The 18,515-nt window shown below is 40.4% G+C and overlaps 1 protein-coding gene across 2 annotated transcripts in view; it reads right to left on the bottom strand.

Moving 5' to 3' along the window:
- The window catches only part of Mgtor (nuclear basket protein megator), a 447,637-nt gene that overhangs the window by 402,246 nt on the left and 26,876 nt on the right, over positions 1–18,515 (bottom strand). For both annotated transcript variants that reach the window (XM_014352167.2, XM_089595083.1), the window contains exon 2: positions 6,855–7,017. In XM_014352167.2, coding sequence (XP_014207653.2) covers positions 6,855–7,017 — 163 coding nt within the window. The remainder of the gene's footprint in view (positions 1–6,854; positions 7,018–18,515) is intronic.

Raw genomic sequence — 18,515 nt, 5'->3', positions numbered from 1 at the left:
TGAGGAAGTTATAGGTATTATAACTTCCTTTCAATTAGTATGTTATAGAGAACTAGTTAATTCCTTACACATAGAGAAAAGTTTAAAAAAAAAAACATTAAAAATAACGTTTTTTCATAGAGATAGAAAAATACGGAGCGCACGAGAGAACGACTGATACGAGATCAAAACAGAGAAAGATTGCTACATGAAGAGAATCTATCTTTGGCTAGCAATGTGACGTCTTTAGCTACGCCACCAGCAGATCCACACACCCCTGATACAAAACTCAATCACGGAAGGGGAGAGGTCTGGAAGTGGTAATAACATACAGTGGCAGGTAGGAGAATAACTGACCTACCCTAACTCTTACTTAAGCTATCACCCTAAATGATGAGTCTTACTATAATATTATAACAGTCTTTACTTTTGAATACCTCAAGACTAAAAATTTTAAATAATTTTCGGCAGGCTTTGACTCAGTAAAATTATTGTTGTATAATACATGTAACTCCTAACCTTTTGAACTGAGATATTCTCATTACAGTTTTTAAAGTTCTTACGAAATTTGTATTTATATATATATATATATATATATATATATATATATATATATATATATTACACTTACCAGAAAATATTGTTACTTTATTGTTTTTAGAAGAAAGTTCTTTATGCTACGTGCTTGGTGGGCTGGAATTTAAAAAACGACAGATTTTAATGAAACGGAAGTCGCTTATTAGAAGTCTCTTCCTCTTAATTCATTTTTACCAAAGTCACCCTCACCATCAGTCCCCTACACACTTCTCCTCACCCTGTCTCTTCCAACCGTGCTGCGCTAGTCTCCTGCACACCTCCTCCCATCACTCCACGTTTTGCCTCGCCCCGCCATTTCCCTTCACACTACACCATCAAAGCACACACACCAAGCAATGATTGTTTCATTCAATCATAATTTTTTTTCCCCCAAAATAATTTTTATTTAACTTTAAATTATTGTCTTCTATAATTCTTAAAAAAAAAAAAAATAAACAAAAACCTTTCAAGAGATTTGAACCATTGAAATCCTGCAAACGAGCCGAGTATCTTACCCACTCTGCTACAAGCGCTCCCAACATGAGAATTTCGGTTTCTTCTACTTATACTGCAGTTCGTAACTGAATTTTAGTTTAAATATTCATTTACTGATTATAATTAAATTTGGTTCGAAAATGTGTTTTGTTAATTTTTAAATTATTTTTTCGATTAACTATTTTTTTTTTTTTTTTAAATTAAATAATTACTTTCTAAACTTAAATACGATAATTTTTTTAGCAGCAGCTTTTCCATACATTAATAAATATTCATTTAATTTTCATTAATTTGTTTATTTTTAAATAAATTAGTAAATGATTATTTTTACAATTTTTCTATTTTTTTCAAAGTTTTCCAACTTTTTTCCAACAGTCTTACATTTTTTTCATCGTTTTTTTATCAATGGTTTTTTCATACGAGGTTCTACGAGTAAAGTAATTAATTTTCATTGCGTTTTATTCTTTAATAATTTTTGTATATGGGACTAAGGTGATTTTTTTTAGTTAAAAACGTTCATGACAGTTGCGAGGGGAAAGTTTAAAGAGGTAGGAGGAGCGAAAATATGTAGCAACGCTGGCAATTATTTTTTTCATATGGACATACCTATACATGCACTTTTATGAATACTTGACGCTTTCTTTTTTATTTTATTAAAAAAATGACTTGTGGATTAATTTCAAAATTTTATGGGTTTATATAGAAGTAATCTATCATGGAAAACATTGGGAGCTTTTAACAGACCATTTTCTTATACATGCAATTTTACGTGATTCTTCCATAAGGTTAAATAATAAATTGAGATTTTTTTTCAAATTCAACGTATAAAAAACGGTACAGTTCAAAGATCTGCAATTTTTTGTGGGTATTTTTTATGCTATATCGAATGCAAGTTCCAATGATATCTATCAAAAAACCTGAGTGTGATGAACGTCCTGTAGCGACGTTCACTGCTATGTAATGATGTAACACTACCCTATTGAAGATGAAAGAACACAGTCTTGTACTGGCTAGCCTGTCAGCACGTCATGCCACGGCTTTAATCTAAACTAGTCTTATGTACATAATATACTGTTAATAATTGTTCATTTATTCGATTGTACGATATTTATTAAAGCCACACCCAATTACCGAACATCATAATTCAAATAATAACTGCACCACGTGCGATACATCGCATAGGTTTATTTAAAATATCGTTTCATACAAGAAGTTCTCTCGATATTTTCATTCATATATTGTTTGCCACAGAATGTTATAGAAGTCTTGGGTGCCCAAACACCCACTGTCCACTAGATTATTTTTTCCATTACTTACAGTGGTACGGGCGTTTACAGTTATAGCTGTTTTTCATTCAAAAAATTTCAAATTTTTGGTAATGCCATGGCTATGTAATCGTCTACAGAGATATATACATAGTGGACCGTCTGAATGTTTGTTTTAGTTGCTTAAACAATTTTCTAAAAGTATTTTTTTTAATTTTCGTTTTCTTGGCCTTGACGAAGCTTAATAATTTTTTTCACAACTAAAATTACCTTTTAGTCAGTCCACCGTATGACACCGACGACTTCAAAGCCATAGCATTAATTTAATTTCGAAATGTTTGGCTGAAAATAAAAGCCAAAACTTAAAACTAAAAATTGCAACTGAAAGAAGAGCTGCAATCAAAAGTTGTAACTTTTCTTTCTTCCAGTGAAAACTTCCAGTTGCAACTCTTCTTTCAATTTCAATTTCCAATTGAAAGTTTTTGGCTTTTTTTTAGCTAAATATTTTGAAATTAAATTAATGCTATGGCTTTGAAGTCGTTGGTAGTGATACAGTGGATTACCTAGAAGGTAATTTTAGTTGTAAATAAATTCCGTTTAAATGGGTTCAAGTCCCTAAAAATCAGAATTGAAACAGTCAAAGGAATTGACGAATGAAACAAAATGCAGTAATAAAAAATTAAAAATTCAAATTAAAAGAAAGTAAATAAAAATAAAATAAAAATTGTAAGATTAAAAAAAAATTGAAAAAATAAAAATAAAAAACTAAATAAATAAATAAATATGAAATGATAAGAAAAATGAATTGGAAAATAATATGGAAAATAATTAAGAAATGAAATCAAAAAAGGGAATTGAATTGAAAAAGACATTAAGAAATGAAACAAAATGAAAAAAAAAAAAAAATGAAAAAGAAAATAAAATAAAAATAATGGAAATGAAATTTGAAAAAAATGAGAAAAAAGAAATGAAATGTAAAACAGGAAATGAATTAAAAAATGGAAAAAAAAATGAAGTGAAATCAAAAAAGACATGAAATAATACAATGGAATGAAAAAAAAATGAAATAAAAAAAAAGATTAAATAAAAGTAAAAAAAGAAAAGAAATAAGAGAAATTAAAAAAAAAAAAAGTTAAAAGAAACAAACCAGGGGGTATAAATAGGTCATGGGACCCACTGTAAGAAGGAAATTCTTTAAACATGAGATGAGTGCTGAAAAATAAGTAAACATAAGACGTGTGTCCAAAAACATTATAAAATAAAGAAACCCAATTTTTTCAGGTACCAAGGGGACGCAAGACCCATAGGAAGAACGAAGCTCTGTAAAAATAAGTACTTAACTTACTGTAAAAAAAACTTGAAAAACGAATGTAATAAAAAAAAAAAAAAAAAAAAAAAATAGTTCAGTGCTCATGATGATTGAATTTCGTGAGTACTGTATTTATGCACGACGTACTCACGAAGTTCAACCATTGTTAGTACTGAACTAATTTTTTTTTTTCATTGGTTTTTCAAGTTTGTGTTTTACTTAACCACATGAGTGCAGTAGTAATTTTTATAGAGATTCGTTCTTCCAATGAATCTCGCGACCCCCTTGTTACCTGAGAAATAGTGTTTCTTTATTTCATGATGTTTTTCGACACATATCTTATGTTTAAGTACTTTTTGGCACTCACCTTATATTTAAAGAACTCCGTTCTTACCGAGGGTCCCACGACCTATTTAATTTATACCCCCTGGTTTGTTTCTTTTAATTTTTTTATTTGTTTATAATTTCCTCTATCTCATTTCTTTTTTTATAATCATTCAATTTTTTTTCATCCGCATTTTACTATTGTTATAATTTACCCAACAACTTTGGAGACAAAATTGTTTATAAATCTATGTTTCTGTTATCAGAGTTATTATTTTATTTCGATAGCTCATAAATGTATCTTGATCCAAAACTGTGCATCGCTAAACACATTATTTGACGAATAACGTATCAGCAACTCATATTACAGCTTGTACTTTTTTATTTTTTCTAATAAAAATACAATATAAGTTTAATCTTACAAGCGGTCATCGGCCGACCATCAGTTTTATTTGTAAATAGACGATTCATATATAGGCTACAACTAATCTCTCCCTCTTTTTTTCCTGACGAACACTTAATGTTGGGTAAGGGGGGGGGGGTGGCTCGTGAAATAACCAATAGTCACACTGACTCTGACCACGCTACTACTTGAAAGCTGGTATTGCTCTTATTTACTGTATTCCTATATCTCTATGGTTTCGTATTTATCATCAACTTTTCATTAATGCAATCTATAAACTTGTCACTATGTACAAATGCTGCTTTAATCTATTTGAAAATCAGATTTTTTAGGCAAGGAAGATCGAAAAATTTTTTGAGCAATGAAGATTTTAGCAAAAAATGGCGTTTTCAAAAAATTACTTTTGTACAAACTTCTAAGATTGTAGAGAATTTCTTTTTAAACTAACAACACAAAAAAAATTCAGTTTTGTTTCTTCAAGATTTTTTTTTTTTTATTTAAAATTTATTTAAAACAATCGAAGGTGACATTTTAGTTTATATTTTTTAATGAATTGGAAAAAAAATTTGTATTATTGTTCCGTTATTTGGACTCAAAAAATATTGGGCCAAGCCCCAACTTTCTTCACTACCTCTTTACTGCCCCCACACAATTTTTCTTGGCTTTTTACTATTTTACAACATAATTTTTCTTTTTTTACTGACCTTCCAGTGTCTAAATAGACTCATTTAAAAAAAAAGTATAATACGATTTACTGCGCTCTTCATTAACACTCTTACAAGTTGCTTGATTCATGCTATAATATATTGTATATCTCCTCTTCATCTGTTTGACATTTTATTGTTTGAAAAGAAAATGTTTCTATTGAGTGAAGTTAAGATTACTTTATTAACTAAGTAATGATGGTTATCAAACATTTTTCAACAGATATAGTCTGTTATTTATTTTTCAAGGATAGTAAATGTTTTAAATTCTCGTTCTCCAAATTTTTATAAAATAATTCATTGCCTATCCAACGAGCATGTATTATTAATAATAATTTAATGAAATTTAGCTCTTCCCTCTCTCTAACAAGGCCTAACCCCTCCTTCTTTTTTTGAGGCAAGGTTTCGGTAACTTTTGCTACGTCATACCTCCGTAACAGTCTTCTTATACCTCTCCCCAACCTCCGAGTCTCACGGTTACAGTAAAATGAATGGTACTGATGACAAAACCATTTTAAAAATGTCAATAAATATTTCGCATGTGGACACATCAGTAGACAGGTTATTTTTCTAAGCATTAAATGGTGTAATTTAAGTAAGTTTTATGTTTTAGTGCAAGTTATTTAGCTTATGCTATGTATTATACGTGTTGCTTTGCGTAGTTCTATCTAAAGTCGACGTAATTTTTGTTTAGAACTAAGCTTTATGAAAAAAACTAAACCCGTCGTCGTCATCGTTGTCATCATTAACATTATGATCATTACTATCATTAGAATTGTTGTTATTATTATGATTATTACTATTATTATTATCATTATTATTATTATTATTATTATTATTATTATTATTATTATTATTATTACTATTATTATTATTATTATTATTATTTCAATAAGTTGTACATCATTATACAGTCACAAGTATAGTACTTGATAGTGAACATGCTCAATTAACAAACTTAATTGTCAAATCGTAATACTATAGTTGTAACTGTGTAATAATGAACAAAAACTTATTGAAATTCAAATGCCAGCCATATGGGTTTAAACCCATGCGCATTGCAACCGGTAGGTCACCTAGTCGCAAGAGAGGAGTACAGATAGGAGCGCTGAGCCACCCAAGCTGTTACAATGCGACTTTTTTTTTTTTGTTAAATTTAAATGAAATTTACAAAAAGTTTCAGCAGTGTAATGCATTAATACAAAGATGATACATGAATTTTTTGGCAACAAACAAATGGCAATGGTTTTATGACAAATGCAATAACGTTTGTTGGAAAAAAAGTATGCGAAATTGACTAAGACATTTTTAATTGTGTAAGTTTTAAAATTGAATTTATATTTTCAACACTTTCTAGCTGTTAACGTGTTATCAACAATAATTAAATAAATTTGCAGAGGTGTCTATTTTATAGAAAATTTGATCACGAAGAGATTGGCGGTGGAAAAATTCCTTGAAGAGCAGTAAGCAAAAAACTAAATAAAAAAATAGCATTTTTTATTAATTGCTGAATAAATAAATGAAGCCGACTTTTAATTTGGACACAACTATTGTTCCCGTATTTCTGTGAAAACTCTGTAGGGGAATGATCTTTTTGTTGTCTACTGGAAACGTAAGATTAAATCGTATTTTTTTGTCTTCGGGCAATGGACTTATACGCGATTACACGACTAAGTGCGATGATCACGCTAAAATCAGTTTATCTGCTTATCATAGAGGCTAACGCGCATACAACCCTTAACTATCATAGCCAATAACCAGGTTTTTTATTTTTAGTAAAAAAAAAGTTATAGCTTTACCTTTTTATATTGTCCTGTAATTGGCATAACACATTTCTACTTTCAGACAATTGGTTCTGTATATCACTAGCAAATTTTTCACTTGAATCATAGTTTTGTTGATACTTGATTAGTTCTTCTTTTTGAACACGCAACTCTTCAGTTAATTGGATTATTTTTTGATCTGAAAATGAACAAACAAAAAACATTAAATAGAAGTATTTGAAAATTACCATACATGCTTGTAATTTTTTACTTTTTCTTTATATTTTGTGAAGTTTATCGATTTATCAAGTCGAAATGTAACCCTAATTGTAGTCAGTAATTTGTGGCAAACAAAAACTATTTTTAGAGTATAAAGTATAACAACAGATTGTCAAGAACTATGCTGCATTTTACTGGGCCTGATTTGGTAAGTTGTATCTACAGAGGTTATACTAGAGTAGGTAAGTGTGCAAGTTTTATAATGGCAAATTCACCAGGAATCACATAACTAGTTAATCTTTATTTACAAATTCACACTGACAACACAAAGAAATAGGCAGACGTACAGAGGCCGCCAGAGTTACATGCAACAACTCTGACCCAGTCACTACTCTCGTAAGACACACCTAAGGCCCTCGTGCGATGATAACACGATGGTCATAAATAATTATCCAAAAGATATTTGAAAAAATAATGGAATTAATATTCTATATTGAAATCTACACCTCACAGTAAATCTAGAAATTCGCCCGAATCTTTTGGATTATAAACAACAGAAAGAAGACCTCAATAAGGAGCGGCGTAGGCTCAATGGTAAGCGTGCTTGTAACTGATACAACGCCATTCTAGGGTCGTGGATACGATTCCCGGTAAGAGCAGATTTTTTCAAAAACTATTTTCACCGGAAAAAGTTACTATGAAACCCCGGCTGTTTCGGCGCAGGTTTTTCCGTGGAATTTTCCTTTAAAGTGATTCCAGGATTTTTTCCTTGCCTCCTAGGTCTTCAGACCTGAGTATATGCGGAACGTTGATAGGGCTACAGGTAGAAATCAGCGGATCTGATACCAGGCATAGATCGCCGGCCTTACCAGCGAGGAGTGGTCCCTGAAACATGGGACTATTCCGGAAATGCTAATTAGCCAGAATCCGATGCTTCAACAAAGAGCGCCAGCTTAATCAGCGAGGAGTGGACGCCCTGAAATACGGAGTCTTCACCGGGGAAAAGGCACCCAGTGGTGAGTAGACCCAATGCACCATTTATGCAGATAGTGACAAGGTGGTTCACTGGAGATACTCGCACTGTGCCCATGGATAAGGTATGATATTAGTAAAAGGGTTGGAAATGGGTGCGGCAATACACTCCCACATATAGGTAGTGAGTGGGTGGCTCTAGTGACTAGTTCTATAGGCTGTTGCGGTAAGCCGGTAAAAAAAAAAAAAAAAAAAAAAAATATAAGAGCTTGATACCTATGTGGTTAGCATGCTAGCTTTCTAGCCGAAAAATTAAACAGGGTCAACATTTGAGTTTTTCAAGCTGCACATTGTTTTCTGCAACGCTCAAATTTTCTCGACTTTTCAAAAAATGTCAAGAAATTCTTAGTGTAATCTGTATTCGACTAATCTTCTTAGAAATAATATTACAGTCAAGCCAACGTACTTGCGAAACGCGAGAATCTTTTAATTTCAATTGTTCAAGAATTACCAAGGACCAATAAAACTTGATTGTTCTTAGTCGTTTGAAATAGCGTTAATTTATTAGCGTATGTATGTATTATAACAGCGGTTAGCAAAACTCATAACGCAATTAATGTTGGCTCTTTCCTAGTTTAGACGTGTCTGATATATAACATTAACTAAGAAGCCGGATTCAATAACTCGATCTACGCTCGGAGGCCCTGAAAAGTTCTAGCATAAAACACAAATTATGGAAATAAATAATTTTTTAAACTTAAATTGCCGAATCACCACGAAAAAAGCACGAATCGATTCGAAATTTGACACATACATGAATCAAGTATTAGCGATGCCGACAGCATGATTAAAACAACAATATGTTCAAGTGCATAAATAATACTAAATGAAAATCTGCACCTATCGGAAGGTTAGGTTTTTCGAGCTTAACCGAGAAAAAGGATGCGAGAAATTTTCACGTAGGGAGAACTTTCAGCCAGAAAGTTGTTCTTTTGGGTCTCAAAAAGTTTTTCGCCAAATTTTAATGCAATTAGTTCGATATTAAGAAAGACACATTGATTTTACGTAACCGTTGCTATCGACGTACGGCACGGTTGAGACAGTATACATCAGCGAAGCATCGTCTGCTAAGTCCTCGATGGTAGTAATATTAATATTATAAAATAACGACATATTGTTTATGAATAACAATTTATTGATTGTTATTTTTGAATAATACGGCACAATATTCATATCAAAATAAATATAAACGCAATTTTATAATCATTTTACATTCAGTTACAATTTAAATTCAAAATAAATATAAAAATGCTGCGTATACTATACAATTGTTTTCTAATCATTTCAAACTTAACGTTTAGTTTTTTAACGAATTCTTTTCATGCCATTTCTTGACTAATTAATATTTTTTGCTATTGTATGTTTCTCTACTGGCTCTTTTTTTGTTGACTCTTTGTTTACTGCATCTTTTTTTATGAACTCTTGTTTAAATTTTATGATAGCATTTTTAAAATATGTATTATATGCCCCTTTCACTTCATTACTTGTATATTTCATCAATATTTTAACATCTTCAGCTTTTCCTCCACTTAATCCAACAGCCTCAGCTATTTTACTTAAATTACATTATTAATTTCTATTCGTAATGTAATTATATATTCCGTCAATTCAAAAGCTTCAATAGCATACTGAATGAGATACTTGAGAAGTCGTGGGTTCGAATCCCGCCGAAAATTATCGGTTTTTTTTTTTTATCGGTCTTTTCAAATGGGATGAGTATCCAGGATGCCGAGACAAACTTATTCAAATTTTAGAACGAATAGTAGATTTTCTCTCGTGATATCTGGACCTCCAGGGGCTTCTTTTGCGAAGGAAAGCCAACACCTGGCCAGCTCATCGGGTAGTCACTGTTGGTTATAAAAAGGTCGATACAACGAGTAGGATGGTTAATTATAAAAATATCTTTCCAATAAACTTGATAATAGCTGGGGTGTGCTTCAGACAATTACTGCGCCCTGTAAGCAGTATTCAGTAGGATGGATGACCAAGTAGTCTATGGGAAACATTGCAAAGGGGCCAGCGCAAAAGACTCGTATACTTCAGGAAATAAAATAGTAGTAATGACGCAAAAAAAACTAGAAAGGTATCGGACATAAGATACGTAAAAACCCTGGGATACGTATACGTTGGAATCATACTACTAATACTACTGCTACTACAGTTACTGCTACTACTGCTACTGATGCTACTGCTACAGTTAATCCCGGGTGGGGTTTTCACTAGTTTCTTCATACCGGGCACTTCCCCGGGTGGCGGATTGGGGCATCCTCTTAAAATATGAGGTGACGATGGGCAGCTGGGGTGGCTCTCTGTGGTGGTGGTCGGGGGCGTGGATCGGGGGGCGTGTATGGCGTTTGCGTGTGTATCTGCAGCGATGTTGACGGGGGACTAGTGCCCCATGCCTCCATCAGTGTAGATGCGTGGGCCGGCTCTGCTTGTGCTCCTTGTTCTTCGCTTTTTGCTGCTTCCATGGGTGGAACTCCATTGCTTGATGCGGGCCAACAAAAACTAGCACCCAACGCGTATAGAAGTAAGCGGCGGTTAAAACATTCTTCTCAGATACATGCATTACACACTCTCACTAAACAAACACAGGGACACTTACGGATTGTTCTGGGTTGCGTGTGGCGGGTCCTTTTTCCGGGCTTGCGTTGGGGGCCCAGCGACGGGTGAAGCCGGATAATGAGGCCCGGGTAAGTCTGGGTAACCACATCTGATATGGCTGTACGCCTCATGAACAAAAAAGACGTGGTGGGCCGACTAATCTAGGCTTACTACTACTGAGGACGCTATATGGCGGCACCTTAGTGCCTTACGCCAGCCCGTTTGGTTGGGTTGTCTGAGCGGTCTCGGGACTGTACACCTGCCACTCATCTCGCTGGGATGACCGTTGTGTACCAACAAATACATACATTACACACGAACACCCTTCTTACACTTGTTACTCAACGCCAGGGCAGTCTCCGCGGGTAGGACTGAGGGAGAGTGGCGACTCTCGGCCGGCCCGAGCAAGTAGCGGTTTTCTCTGGTAACAGAGAGGGCTGCTGCTCTGGTTTTAACCCTTTTCGAATACTTACTTCTAGAAAAAAAGGGTAGTGCTGGCCTTCGCGGGTCAGTACGATATTAAAAAAGATGCCAATATGAAAAACGTCGATGCAAAACAAGTACCCCAGGCGGTAACCTCTGTGAGGCAATCCACCGGCAGTTCCGATCCGGTGAAAGCCCGGGTGACTGACGCAGGCCCGACGGATTCTGGGGGGGGGGGCAAAAAGACGTGTCTCATGGCCAACAGGGACTGCTAAATGTTCCATGGCCTTTCCTTACAGACAAAGGACGAAGAGAAAGCCTGTCGAGCATAGGCACTAACGACACCGAGGACAGCAACGTGTCGGTATTTAGCCACCAGACCCAGGAAGAGTTTGCCTCTTTAGAAGAAAGTGTCACTAGTCTCGGAGTAAAGAGACAGAAAGTTGCTGATAAAGTCCAATCAGCAATGAATGACATTACAGAGACGCTACAACTGATTAATGATAAGTACGGCAACACAGCGAATGCTGTTAAAACTGGGCTCAAAGCGGCGCTTTAGCATCTTTAAGAGGCAAAGGTGCTTAGAAAAGGCTGTCTTATTGAAGAAGATTCGTATACCAACGCTTGGAAGTCGTCATTTGAATCCCTGCAGTGGAGGGAAAAAAGGCGAGATAATTTCCGACGGCATGTACAGAAACGAACCCTGAATACTGCCTTAAAGGAAATAGAACGAAGTAAGAGAAACAAAAGCCCATCGGACAGCCCTGAGAAACGCTAGCAGGCTATGTCTTCAAAGAAAAAGAAAACAGGCAGTGGCAAACAAGAAGAAATTCCACTGAATGACAAAACAAGCCGGAAGAAAAGAGTGGACGCCACAACAACAGTAGTAGTGAAGATGGCTGAAGGACAGACCTTTGCAACGGTGCTGAAGACTATGAAGGCGAACTTTAACCCCGATAAGGCTAAAGTGGCAGTCCAAAGTGTTGTCACTACAAAAAAAGAAGACATACTTATTAAAGCCAAAGGTGTAGAGAATGCTACTGCATTCTCACAGCAAATTGAAAAGTCGGTAGCCGGACAGAGTACTGTCAAAATGAGCGACAGAAGAGTGACATAAGAGGTCCGAGACCTGGATGCCATTGTAGAGGAAGATGAGGTCAAAGAGGCCTTCGCTAGGACTTTTGGACATCAGAGCCAGGAGCCAGAAGTTGCTCTCTTAAAGCTAAATGCCAGAGGACAGAGGCTGGCTTTAATAAAGGTGGACGAAGCGTCTGCCAGACAAGTGGAAAAGGAAAGCAGGTAACGAGTTGGCTTTGTAAGCTGCCAAATTCGAAGAAGAATCGAAGTAACAAGATGTTACAAATGCCTGGGATTTGGACACGTCTCGGGCAACTGTGAGAACGAAAACAGATCCAAGCTGTGCTTCCGGTGTGGAAGCTCAAACCACTGGAAGAAAGAGTGTCCAGACCCAGCACGGTGCTTCCTTTGCCCAACAACGGACAACAAGCACGAAGCAGGCAGCGGGAGCTGCCCTTTATTCAGAAGAGCCCTGAAAGAGGCCAGGGATAAGGCCTAACCAGGATCAAAATAAGACCAAAAGGCCTTGAGTTGAAAGACAGGCTCATGTGGACCCACGCTGCGCTGGGTACTTTTTACCTATCAGCAAGGGAAAGCATTAAGCTTATAGTGGTGCTGGCTGAGTAGGCGGCCTACTATGAAGCGCTAGACAAGGTGCTGGTCCTCAGGGACCCCGAGTCCTTTTCAGGACTCGAGAGCATCAGCACCTCTAGCAAATGGTGGCGAGTTAGCTCGTTAATGCTGTGAGACGCAATGGTCTCCCTGGTGGCTCCACCCTGAAGTAATGCTAACGCGGTTCCGGGGTGGATCAAAAAGCCACGCGGCATGGGTGGGGTTTTAGTGGGTATGGGTGGTCTAATAAAAAAATCCACCGAGTCCCACACTACTGCTGTCCCTGCGGTGTGCCGCAATGCATTCCTTCTCTCTCCACGAGAAAAAAAAAACTGCTACAGTTAATGCTCTTGCTACTACTGCTACTGCGCCTTCTGCTACTACTGCTACTATTGCTACGGCTACTACTGCTACTACTGCTACTTCTAATACTGCTACTACTGACTGGCAAGTTTTGGAGGACTACACGCCTAGTTACCACCAATATGTCAACTTCGCGGTAAACGAAGAACATGGTGCAAACTTGCGAGAAGTACCTCGAAGGTGCGCGGCCGAGTAGAACGTGGCAAAGCTCAGTCGAGGTTTGTTGCGGGAAGCCATGACAAGCGCGCCCCCTCCTGCTGATATAACCAAGATCGCTAAATCGGCGGAGGTCGAGGCTCTTGTAGGGGGCACCATAAGACGTGTCAAGGAGTGGTGTGACGCGTGTGTGCCCAAAAGAATCGCCAGGCGGAGCCGGCGTTTGTGCTGCTGGTGGATTGAAGAAATTGCCATCCTGCGCGGGGAGGCGCAGCGTCTACACCGTCTTGCACAGCGACACAAAAATCGTGAAGACGCAGAGGTGGCTGTTGACCGATGCTGGCACGAGCTTATTACTGAGGTGGATAAGGACACATAGTCTCCTGTCTCTTTCCGGGGTCTCCTGAAAGGAGGCGGGAGGGCATAAGTGTAGGCGAGGTGCCTCTATTTACCCTCGACGATTTGAGGTCAGTGATCTCGGGGACACTGGGCCGCAAGGCCCTAGGTCTGGACGGGGTGCCGTCCGAAGTTCTCAAGGTCATAGCTGCGGAAAAACCGTTGCTGGACATGTCCAATGCGTCTCTGCACAACGGACTGTTTAGCGAGCGGTGGAAGATCCAAAGGCTCGTCCTTTTGGACAAGGGCAAATAACCCCCCTTAGTTCCATCGTCGCTCCAACCTTTCTAAATGCTAGATAGTACCGGGAAAATGCTCGAGAGGCTGATACGAACTCTTCTAAGAGGGGAAGTCAGTTTCTCGGATAATCAGTGCGGTTTTCGAAGGAGACGTTCGATGGTTATGGCTGTGGCTGAGGTTTTTGAGTCGGTGAGGGAGGCATGAAAACCCTCACATAAGACGAGGAGTACCTGTGTCCTGGTGACTCTCGATGTTAGAAACGCCTTAAACTCGGCTAAATGGTCCGATATAATGAGGGCTTTAAGGAGCCATAATGCGCCGGACTAGCTTAGAAAGATACTGGATAGCTATCTCCAGGATCGTGTACTCCGGTATGACACGAAGGATGGACCAAGAGAGAGGCGCTTGACGTCGGAAGTCGCACAGACCTCTGCCCTTGTCCCTGACTTATAGAACCTAGTCTATGATGAACTCCTGCGCATTGAAATGCCTCCGGAAGTCAAGCTGACGGGCTTTGTTGATGACATAGCACTGCACGTCACAGCGAGATCCCGGGAGGAGGCCGAGCGCAAAATTCCACTCCCGAAAATATCATTTCTGAGATGCTTTGCACAGAAGAGGGATGGAGGGCGGTAGACGGTTACGTCAGGTCAGTGTCCGTCGTAAGAAGGAAGAGAAGGGAGCCGCCACGTGGGACACCGAGGCTGCCTCTTAAGTGGCAGGTTTTTTTTTTTTTGGATGGTATGACTGAATAGTATAAATGCATATATAAAAAGAAATGCGGACCCACGCTGCGCTGAGTTTACTCACTTATCAGTAAGGGAAAGCATTACACGTTTAAGCGCTAGAAAATGGGTGCCAGTCTTCTGAGACCGTCGGGGTGGAACTACAGCCACGCGGCATGGGGGGGGGAGGTTTAGTGGGTATGGGTGGTCTGATAAAAAAAATCTACCGAGCCCAACACTAATGCGGTCTCTGCGGTGTGCTTCAATGCATTTTCCCTTCCTCCACAAAAAAAAAAACTTCTAATACTACTACCACTACCAGTACTTCCCCTGCACGGTATGCGTTACCTTGTCAAAGACCGTACTGATTGCAGCCTGGGTCGGGTAGGGGGCTTTAAACTGACGGCAAACCTCCTTTTTTACACTTCTCTTGAATCCTCCACCCGTCAACATAATGCCTGAAACACTCTTAATCATATAAACTGACATACTTTTGTGCCACTGTTAGGTTTTTTCCGCTGGTTGGGGCTGAATTTAGCCGTCTGCAGCCTTTCGCGAAGGGGAGAAGGTGAGACTCGATGCGGTGACCGGGGAGGCCCGGGTATCTCTACTGCTGATAAAGTTGTACATCCTGAAACAAAAAAGATGTGGCAAACCTTTTGAATAAGGAGTCTGACCATTGAAGGATTACATGGAGGGCACTTTTAGGCTCTTGCGATTTCTGGTCTCAGCGGATCCTTATTTGGGCTGGTGGGATTGCTGGCGTGGCGTTGCTGGTTTGCCTTGGCTGCACAGCTCCTCTAGTGTAGTGAGTACGTTCTGCCACGTGATGTCTGCCGGAAACTCTCCAGAGAGTGGATCGCTTCTTGGTTGGGGCGTGATGCTCGAGGGAGTAGAGGTGGGCTAGCGTGGCAGGGCTTGCTATATCTCGAGGTTACCCACCTGTTCCGATACCACACTTCAGCTACATGTTGGGGGCGGACAGCAGCCTCCATGGGTTGAGATATTCAGATGGGTCGGTAGGACCTGGAAATAAAGTTTGTATGTTACAGATTTGGCGCTAAACAACACAACCAAGGAAGGAGTAAAAGGAGTAAGTGACAAGAGAAAATTTCCCGGCCAAAACGGTGTTGAGAAGCCTGACCAGGGGGTGGAGTTCAACATGGCTGCCGATGCAGCATTCGACGACCTTACCAAGGCAATAAAGGAGCTGAGGGCACTTGTAGTGAAGCACAATACGGCAGGCACCATTAAGACTAACGTCGGGTTGGTGGTGACTGCTATAGGTGCCCTTAAGCGTGTCCAGGCACGGCTCAGAGAAGCGGATGAGCTGCCCTTGAGTTGCACACAGGCGAGGACAGACAAGGGAGCAAAGAGGAAGCGAGGACGAGGGGTAGAGACCCCAAGCCCAAAACAAACGCCAGATAAGGCCCCAAAAAAGGCAAAAGAGTCCGGACCTCAGCCGCATCCGGAGTGTTGTGCGGCTGATGATCTAGCCGAACAAGCTGAGTGGACAAAGGTCTAAGAAGGGAAAAAAAGGAACGGCTGAGAAGATTCAACCCCTAGGGGGTAAGGTGCGAACCCCAAAAGTCACCGAGAAGAGACGTCGCAGAGTCAGGCCCGAGGCGATATTGGTTGTGCCAGCAGAAGGAAAAAAGTATGCCGAGGTCCTGGCACTTGTGAAATAGGTCGACTTGGAGGGGTCGGGGCTGGCGTGAGGTCCGTAAGGAAGACGAGGACGGGAAGTGTCCTTGTTGAACTCCGAAACACCACGCCCGAGCGCCACGATACGTTCACCGAGGCACTAAAAAGTGCCGTTGCAGACGTGGGCAGCCTGAGAACCCTTGCCCCATGCCTGACCTAGGAGATCAGGGACGTTGATCTGACGGTGACAGTGCAGGACGTTGAAGTGGCAGTGAGGGGCTGCTTTGGCGAGGGAGGGGCCTCCGACGTGATTGTGCGGCTTTCATCTAGCATAGTCAGGGGAAACCACAGAGCCTACGTCCAGGCACCCGCGACGGTAGCCTCAACCCTAGACGAGAAGGACAACATAAGGCTGGGTGAACTGCAGGATGCGGGCTAGATCCACAAATGAGCGCTACTTCAGGTGCCTGGGCTTTGGCCACCTTGCGAGGCAGTGTGGTGGACCTGACAAGACCAGAGCGTGCTGGAGATGTGGTGAAAAAGACCACGAGGAACGAAACTGCTTCAAAAAAAAGTGAGCTGTTTCCTGTGTGACAACGTGGTCCCGAAGCCAGACACCAGACACGTCACTGGGACCGCCGAGTGTCGAGCACCACAGGCGTGTGCAGGGGCAGCTTAGCGGAAATGGCGGTGGTCCTGCAGGTAAACCTTGATGTGAACGTGCTTGCCCACGATCTGCTGGACCAGTTTACCCTTGCCCGGGGTGTGGACTTGCTCTTTATAAATGAGCCGTCAGGCACGTTATCGGGTCAGAGCTGGTACTGCGATAGGACTGGATGTACGGCCATCCTAATCCGCGGCGACAGGCTCTCCGTATCTGACACCGGAGGCGGAGACGGTTTCGTGTGGATCAGGTGTGGAAGGGATTCTATATGAGTTGCTTCATTTCTCCTAACATTCCGATTTACGTCGTTAGAGGGCGGGTTGCCAAACTCGAGGATGCAGTTCACGTGTGTGGAGAAATAGGTGACGTAGTTCTGGCCAGCGACTTTAACTCCAAGGTCATCGCTTGCAAGGAGCCGAGAACCGACTCCAGAGGGCGGGCGATGCTAAAAATGGCGGCAAGGCTGGATCTCATCGTCATGAACTCTGGTGGTTCAGCAACGTTTAAACGGCCTAGAAACCGAGGCACGATCATCGATCTTACACTGGTATCGTCACAAATGGCAGCACAGGTGTCCGACTGGCAAGTCCTGCATGACTACACGGCTTGTTATCACCAGTCTGACAGCTTCGAGATAAACAAGGATCGTTGCGAGAGTTCGAGAGAAAAAATCCGAAGGCGCGTTACCAGGTGGAATGTGGCACAACTTAATAGAGATTTGCTGCAGAAAGCCATGGTGAGCGCGACCCTTCCTGCTGATTTAAACAAGATCACAAATCCAGCGGAGATCAAGACTTTTGTCAGCAACACTATGAGACGTGTCAAGGAATGGTGTGACGCGTGTATGCCCAAAAGGTCTGCTGGGGTAGTTCGACGTTCGTGCTACTGGTGGACCTGAAATAGCTGATCTGCGCGGAAAGGCTCGGCACCTACGACGTCTCACATAGCGACACATAACTCGTGAGGACGCCGGGGTAGCTATTGCTGCGTACAGAAGAGCAAAAAAGGCCTTGGTGAGGGCGATCAAGGTGAGCAAGAACCGATGCTGGCGCAAACTGATTTCTGAAGTGGATAAGGATATGTGGGGCCTGGGCTAACGAATCGCGTTAATAACACCGCACGGTTCGGACCTGGCGTCACAGGTGAAACCTTCCTTCTTGAGGAGGGTTATCTCTTGCGTCTTTCTGGAGCATCCCAACAGGAGGCGGGAGAACATTAAAACAGACCAAGTGCCTTTCTTTACCCTCGATGACTTGAGGTCGGTAGCATCGGAAATGCCGGGGCGGAAGGCTCCTGGTCTGGACGGGGTGCCGTCCAAAGTCCTTAAGATTATAGCTGTAGAGAGGCCATATATTTTACTGGACATGTTCAATGCATGCCTGCACGTAGGACTATTTAGTGGGCGTTGGAAGATTCAAAGGCTTGTTCTTTTAAACAAAGGCAAACTACTCCTCCTGGTCCCGTCGTCATTCCGACCCTTAAGTATGTTGGACAATTGTGGGAAAATGCTCAAGCGGCTGATAAGATCTCGCTTAAGAGGAG

This window comes from Copidosoma floridanum, unplaced genomic scaffold (genome assembly GCF_036245765.1).
Source record: "Copidosoma floridanum isolate Cflo_tuat_1 unplaced genomic scaffold, Cflo_Japanese_pri ptg000024l, whole genome shotgun sequence".
Lineage (NCBI taxonomy): Eukaryota > Metazoa > Arthropoda > Insecta > Hymenoptera > Encyrtidae > Copidosoma > Copidosoma floridanum.
Note: the sequence above shows the minus strand (reverse complement) of the source record. Positions and strands in the feature narration are given on the sequence as shown.